Consider the following 7,889-nt stretch of genomic DNA (forward strand, 5'->3'; position numbering starts at 1 on the left):
GGACTCCGTCTCAAAAAAAAAAAAAAAAAAAAAAAAAAGTCTAGTGCCTAACACAGTATCTGTGACACAGTAAGTGCTCAATAAATATCAGCTTTTATTTTTCAAGGGGCGAGGAAGGTGTATTTTGAAAAAGCATATACTATTTATTTTTTTAAAGGCCTACAGAAAGTAAAGCTTAACAAACTCTTGGCTGGTGGATTGCCCAGAAAATAGAGAAAGCCATGAAAAGCACTATGTTAAACTACTGAATGCCACGGATATAACCTCTTAATTCCAGTTAAAATTCCCAGGTACTAACATCTGCCATGCACAGCTCTCCAGTGTCTTGTCTGCTTCCACTGAAGATGTAAAAAGAATTATACTTCACCAGGAATCTTGTCAAATTACTACACACCTCCTTCCTTAAAAAAGAAAAAAAGTCTTTCTCTGTATGTAAATTATTAAAACCCTCTTAATTACCAAGTGCCAATCTTTCTAAGCTATTTATCTCTGAACAAAATTATAGTATATAAAATAATTATCTGGAGATTATGAAGCATTTATGAAAATGTTCCTAATACAGCAAAACCAGGTTCTTACTTGAATCCTTATAGACTCTTCTGTGTTCCCCAGTATACAGCACTGCAAATCGTGGGAACTATATATGTAGCCCAAATTTTCCTCAATGGTCAATCGTTCTCCACTATCTCTCTCAGTTTATGGCATCAGAAAAAACCACCTGGATTTTTTGTCTCTCCACCAATTCTATTACAGCCATCATTTGCTAAACTAAAATGCTATTGCTTTTGCAACTTCCTTAGCAGAGAAGGTAGGACCCACCTACCCTTTTCACATAAATATAGCACAGGGTACCACTCAGGCCCTACTAACCAAAGCACAAATCTAGAATTTCACTTCAGATAATTAACCAGAGGCTCATTTAGACATTACTGCATAAATAAACATTGGTTCCATGTTTATTTTTCTCATGAAAAATGTGAAAACACTGAAATAATTTCTCTCAATAGGAAAAGATAATGTATCAAGTGAAAGCAAAAACCTCATCTAATGTGGTTCTGCTATCTAAATCTGAAATGTCCTAAGGCAACTCTCCAATACAGGCTGGAGGGCAACGCTACAGAAGTCACATACAGAAGGCTACCCTGATCCACAATTTCACCCTCCTCTGAAATAAAAAGGGCAACAACACTGTACTATGTAGACTATAAATAGAAAGTGGTCTAGATGGTCTAACATAATTACATAAAATCAAAAAGAAAAGACTTTTCACCTATAGTTACCTAAATAGCAAATTCTTTAGGAAACCAAGTTTTTTTGGTTGTTTTTTGAGGCGGAGTTTTGCTCCTGTCGCCCAGGCTACAGTGCAATGGCCCCATCTCGGCTCACTGCAACCTCGCCTCCCGGGTTCAAGTGATTCGCCTGCCTCAGCCTCCCCAGTAGCTGGGATTACAGGCGCTTGCCACCACGCCCAGCTATTTTTTGTATTTCTAGTAGAAACAGGGTTTCGCCATGTAAGCCTGGCTGGTCTCGAACTCCTGACCTCAAGTGATCCACCTGCCTCGGCCTCCCAAAGTGCTAGGATTACAGGCATGAGCCACCGCGCCCGGCCAGGAAACTAAGTTTATATAGCAGAACCATCTGCACAATGAAAGCATTCAAAAATACAACTGTCAGAGATATCGGAGTATTTTATTCAAAGTCTGAGTTCTTAAAAAAAAAAAACCCTACTTTATAAACAGACCAGTTTTGAGATTAAAATGTAAATCCAAACTTTCCTGTTATAAATCTCAGCCTTGTAAAGAGGAGGAGCTTCCACTGCCTTTTCAAGGCTAACTTCGTTTAAAGTCCTAACGCACCGAAACAGACGCCAAGTCTACTACCCACCACCCATTGGCTCAAAGGAAGCCCCGCCCCGTACAGCCACGGTAACTGAACATCAAGGGAACCCCAGAGAAGGTTTTCCCTCCGCCACATTTCTAGTCTCTGATGACTCCCTGCCCCTCCCCTACCATCACCACCGCGGATCTAGGGTTTCAGCACCAGCCACGCACGCTCCTACAAGAGGAACTTGGGCACTTCGCCCCAATAGTTACAACCAAGAGGGGAGTGGGGGTGACCATGCTCCCACTCTCCTGGCTGCACGGTGCCAGACACGCTGCATGGAGCAAAGCGGAGAAAGCAGCTCCTGCACAGGGCCCTTGTGCCCCCAGGCAGAAGGCATGACCCAGCCACAAGAGTAAGTCCTGACACCTCCGCAGCTCCCAGTCGGCGGGTGCCCCTCCCTCCCCACGGAGACATAGGGCGGGGCAGATCTAGGCGCCGAGACTCCCAGCCAGACCCGACAGCGGGCTTTCCCTAGCACCTCCTCATTGCCAAGGAGGCGGAAACCCGGGGCCGGGGCGGGGTGCAGGGGGGGTCGGCCAAGGGGAGTGGCATCACGGATCAGTACGGCCCCTCCGGCCAACCGGATCCCAAGAAGGCGGAGGAACTCAGACTTCACGCCCCCTCCCTGCCGCGCCCTGAATCTACACGCGGGAGACCCCCCCCACCCGTCCCCGACCCCAGCAGGCCAGAGCGCGGCCGCCAGCCCGAGGCCCCGCCCACCCCAGGAGGAGGGGAGGGGGTGGTCGGCCGCAAACCGCACTCAGCGCGAAGCCGGCCCCGCCCCTTTCTCCACAATCGCACGCGCGCGCCGGCCCCGCCTCTGAGCGGCGGCGCGAGAGCCCGCCCCCCTCCGCGCGCACCGGGACTACGCTCTCCTCCCCCTCCCGCGCGGAGAGCTACCCCGCTCCGCCCCCCACCCCCCTCACACAACCACACACCTCCCGCCCGTCTGCTCTACGGGAAGCCAAGGAGGTCAGCCCCCCCCCAAAATACACACCCTCGAGTCCGGCGTTACCCGCCACCAGGCTCCCGCCCGGCCCCCGGCCCAGCGTGCTCTCACCGCAAAGCTGCTTCGGCCGCTCGTCACTGCGTGTCCCTCTCAGCGTGAGCCGCGAGCTCAGCAGGGAGGCCCCGAGAACGGCGCGGGGCACAGGCCCGCCGAAGCGGACTGCCAGCTACCTCTCCACTAACGAAGCGGTCACAGGCTCCGTTGCCCAGACTGGGAAGGAGGGAGGGAGGGAGGGAGGGAAACTCCGAGGGGGGAAGGGGAGGGGGGAAGATGGAGAAACCGTCTCCGCCGCCTCTACCGCCGCGACCGCTTCTCTGTTACCCGGGAAATCCCGCCCACTCCCCCGACCCCGCCCCGCAGAGGGAAGACTCAGCTTCGTTCCAACACAGGACGCAATACCCGCCCGTCAAAGACTCAGCCAACCACCGAGGCCTGTCTTATGATTTCCCGCCCCTTCCCCCTCGACTGGTAGGGGAGGGGGAGCCGCTCTCCTTCTCCACGCCCCTATTGGCGGGGAGCTTCCCTAACTCAACCCCGCCTATTGGAGACGGACTGCTGAAGCCCACCCCCGAGCCCCAACACTATTGGAGGAAGCAGGGAAGCTCTTCCTGTCTCATTGGAGGACACCACATAACCCGCCCTGCAGCGTCTCAGCCACAGGCCTAACAAGTTGGCTCCCGCCTCCGCCGGTCATCGCATTGGAAGGCTACCCCTGGCTCTCCCACCGCCCCAGTAAGGTAAGTAACCGATGTGGGGTAAAATGTCTGTTAAGTGAAACAGGCTCCGCCTACCGCACTGCCGGGCCAGGCCCCGCCCCAAGAGTCGGATTGGATATCTTGGCGCTGGTAGGACCCTCCATTGGCCAGGGCGCCCGTCTAGGAAGGAGCTAATTCCACCCTGCGCGAGGAGGCTGAACCTTAGCAGTCCTTTTGTGGAATGTTTACACTAGAGACTGAAGCTCGGAGTTCCAGGCCCCGAGATAGGAGGGGGAGCGGAGCTCATCAGCGGAGACTCCACATCCTAGGATTTGAAGGAAAGGCAGCCCACCATGGAGGACTCCCTTACAAAAAAAATGAAAGAATGAGAACTCATCCTTCCGTCCAGTTATCTTTACAGTTTACATTCTACACACTGCGTCCCTGTAAACACAAATATCCGGAGCAGCTGGCAACTCCTTTCAGCCAAGTAGAGTACAGAACTAAGGTCTGGAGACCTAGGCGGAGAAGTAAACTCCCTAGAGCTGAATATGCAGTCCTAAGAGGGCGGAGATAACCAAAAGAGAGGCGGGCTCTAACAGCCACCGCCCTGGCAAGCCTCCGGAAGGCGGAGCTTGAGGCACAAGGTACTCACGATCTCCCGGGTGAATCTGGAGGCATCCTCAGAACTGAGAAAGGAGAGGAAAACACCAAAACAGGCCACGGCATAAATTAACCTTGGGGACATGCCACACTCAGAGAATGGATAAAATTTTCGTAGTTGGAGACATAAGATAACGGCTGTTCACCTTCTCCTTGGCCAGGAGTGTTAATAGCAGTTCCTGTGCCCTCTCTGTGTAGGTAACAGTGCCTCGAACACACAGTGAGACAAAGTGCTTTCAATTCCTAGTTTGCTTTTATTTATTCACCAAATAGGGCGTGGGCCTGACGCTGATCTTACTTTGGGGGGCGCTCTCTCAGCGCCAGGAGAGGTGACGGGATTACGTTGTTACCGCTCTCCCGAATAAGTAGAACCCTCCTCCCAGAGAGCTAAGACCCCAAGGGACACGCCCAGGGAACCCACGCCTAGGTCCAACACTGTCCTCCCTCTGCAATCCAGCGGAAACGGCCAGGAACGAGCTCTGGCAGCAGGTGGGCCTGACTCCAGCGATGGCTTCGAGCCGCGAAACCACAGCAGCGAATTGTGAACTCCAAGGGTAGCCGACAGGTGGGAGCAGCCTCGCCAGTAGCCAAGCCCTGCCCCAGGACAGAGCTCTAAAAATAAGTCAGACCAACGAAGCGACCCCAGGGCCAAACTGCTTGGAGGTTAGGAGGAAGCGGCACTCCAGCAGAACTGACCCAAGGCTACTTTTAACTTTGCGCCGCCTTCCACCACTAGACTGAGTACCACAGGGCATTCCCACCATGGTATCAAGAACTACTCAGAACCCAAGCCAGCATTAGGCCGCCCACGACTTCCCGTGAACACAGGGTACCAACTGCGCTAAAATCTCGCCTAAGGGCCCCAGGCCAGGGCACTAGGTTGTCAGAGTGTCTCAGATACAGCCAACTAAGGACAGCCGCTGCCATGCCTAGGAAAGAACAGACACTTGCAGCGTCTGCAGAGTTCTCGAGCTTAAGCTCAGGGAAGTCAAGGGGCACGGAAATAGCCAAGCGACAGGGTTAGAACTTTAGTACTTGGCCCCGGCCCCGAAAGGCAGATCTCAAACCCAGCAGAACCTCCGGAGTTTCGCTCCCGAAATCCACTCCGCACTGTAATCCCCTGGCTTCACCCCGAAGGCTACCAGGTCTCGAGCCTCGGTGGAACCTTTGTGTGGCTTCTCGGCTCTCCCCGCCCCCCTCGCCAAGGGCGCCGAGCCTAGGACTTCCGGGCGGGAGGACAGTTCGAAGGAGCTAGGCGGGCCTCACACATGTGCGGAGCGCGCTCAAGAGCGGAGGGAGGTGGGGAACAAGGGTGGACTTCCCCTCCCAGCTCTCTCCGCCGGAGGAGGCCGGGCTACCCGCCCCACCAATCAGAGGCGGGGGCGGGACCTTGCGCCTCACGTCATCCGCAAGAACCGTCCCTCCTCCCTCCGCGGAAAAAAAATCCTAGCAACTTAAACTCCAGCCCGGCCTCCCGATAGGCGGAGCTCGGGAGAATGTCATCCAATCCACATCCAAGAAGGGGAAAAAAAAAAAAGGGAGTCTCGCCCAGCCAGTGGAAGACAAGAGAAGGCGGGGCCTCCGGGCGAGCCGGAGGTGGGTGGGAGAGAGGAAAGGGGCCCGCCCCTCAGCTCCCCTCCAGGCTGGTTGCACAAGCCGCCGGCGGAGTAGATAGTAAACAGTCTGGGCCGAGGAGTGCAGGCAGGGGCCGCCCGGCGCTCGGTGGACTGGGCCCCTGCGCCGCCTCTCCCGGCGTCGCCCCGCCCGGCCGGGACGGTTCCCGCCGGCGCCCCGCCTCCCCGCCCGCGGCCGCCATCCCGGCTGACAGGCGCGCCCCCCGCGCCCCTCCCCGCCCGCTGATGCATTTCCTTTTCCCGATTCCGAGCGTGGAGACTGTTTTCCCAGTTTCCGACCTTCACTGCCCCTTTCAGGCCACCCCCTCGTGGGCGCGCACACGCCCGCGCCCCCGCCCCCGCCCCCGCCCCATCCGCGCCGAGCGGTCCGCAGCGGCACCTCGCGGGAAGGGGGAGCCCGGCGGCGGCACGGTCGGGGGAGGGGAAGAGAGCAGCAGTCGCCGCCGCCGCCTTGGGGTGGGCGGGGAAGCAGGCAGCTCCATGTTTGCAAGGGGATCAGCCGGGGCCGCGGGCGAAGCCGCCGAGTTCCTGGGGGTTTTCCGCACCACCGGTGCGAGCTCCTTGCTGGGTCGCGGCCTGACGGGTTCCGGCACCGAATGCTGACTCGACCGCCACGGCCAGGGAGTTTGGAGACCCGGCAGCTCGCAGGGCTAGCGGCGAGGCGCAGGGGCTCTTTCCGGTGGCCTCTCCCGCCCCCGGCCGCCCCTCCCGCAAGTCCGGTGTTGCCCCCGCCCCCAGAGTCCATAACAACCGCGGGCCCACAGTGCCCGCGCCTCTCCGGAGCGCGCCCACCGCCCCCTCCAAGTTTGCGGGCAAAAACAAAACCCTCGGGGCGGCTGCCGCCCTTGTCCAGCGTGGGTAGCCAGGGAAGCCGCGGGCCCCGGCTCGCTCGCTAACTCCAGCTCTCGAGCAACTCCGGGCGCCGCGAGCTCAGTGGGCCCCGCCAACCATGCTCGAGCCGCCGCCCCCTGCCGAGCCCGCACGCCGCAGCTCTGGCCCGGTTCTAGTCGGTGTGCGGAATCCCCCTTTTCTTTCCAGTATTTTTCTTTTTAAAAAAACGGCACAACAGGAGCCGGGGGTCTCCTGCCCGCCCCTTCTCCAGTCCGCCGCCAAAACCTACCGAAACCGACTGCTCGGTGAGATAAACTAGGCTACACGGCCGGCGCAGGGACGACCCCAGGCCAGGCCCACCCCTCTCCCACGGCTCCGGCCCGGCTGGGAAACACACACACTGGCGAGCGGGCGGCGCCAAGAGCTCTCCTTCCTGGCCTGTCCCTCGCCTACCTCGGCCGCAGAACTCCGAGCCTCCCCTCAGCTCGGTCCCAGGGCCCGCAGGGCCCACACCACGTCGGGCCGGCCAGAACGAGCGGCCGGCGGACTAGCCCCCCAAACGCCTGAGATTGGGGGGACCAAATTAAAAGCAGCTGTTTAACATACCTTCCGAGCCAGGCGAGGAGTCCTGAATGGGGGGGAACGCCCCCCACGGGCCATTGGCTCCCCGGCGCTCACGTCAGTCACCCTGGGCCCGCCTCCGCCCTTCGCCCCGCCTCTTCCCCTTCATTGAACGCCCCCTCCTTCCAAAAAATATAAATTAATTAATTAAACTAAACGCGAGTGGGAGACGCATCCGTGGTAGAGGCCCATATAGCTCCCTCGCCGCCGACTCGAGTTTCTTGAGGTCCTCGGACTGGGGGGAGGCCGCCTGGGACTCGGAGATCCGCTGGGTGGACGCGGAGGAGGAGCCAGCGGAGCTACCCGGCCCCAACTTCCTTCACACACACAACCCATTTGGAACTAGGTAGGAGAGAAGGGTAGGAGCACCCTAGTCACTGGCTGGAGTGGGCAGACTCCTGTGGCTGTGTGACCTAACCGTGTTCGGTCCGCTCTGTTAGGCGCCTAAAAATGAGTGATGCAAACAGGAAGCCCTGCGTCCGCGGGCAACAGGCACTTGCCTGAGCACCTACTGTGGGTGAGGCAGACATTCATACGTACCTGCTGCTGGGT

General features: G+C 57.6%; 1 protein-coding gene across 13 annotated transcripts in view; it reads right to left on the reverse strand.

Annotated features, from left to right (window-relative positions):
- SIN3A (SIN3 transcription regulator family member A) overlaps nt 1-7,604 on the reverse strand; it is an 84,567-nt gene extending 76,963 nt beyond the window's left edge. For 2 of the 13 annotated variants that reach the window (XM_063794211.1, XM_063794214.1), the window contains exon 1: nt 2,945-3,062. Coding sequence is in view for 1 of the 13 variants with exons in the window: in XM_016927208.4 (XP_016782697.1) it covers nt 7,323-7,376 (54 nt within the window). In the remaining 12 variants the exon portion in view is untranslated. Of the gene's footprint in view, nt 1-2,881; nt 3,238-5,328; nt 5,524-7,169 lie in introns of those variants that run through there. The other 11 variants (XM_016927208.4, XM_063794216.1, XM_063794217.1 and 8 more) reach the window with 11 other exon arrangements.
- Between the last annotated feature and the right edge of the window lie 285 nt (nt 7,605-7,889).

This window comes from Pan troglodytes, chromosome 16 (genome assembly GCF_028858775.2).
Source record: "Pan troglodytes isolate AG18354 chromosome 16, NHGRI_mPanTro3-v2.0_pri, whole genome shotgun sequence".
NCBI classification, from domain to species: Eukaryota; Metazoa; Chordata; class Mammalia; order Primates; family Hominidae; genus Pan; species Pan troglodytes.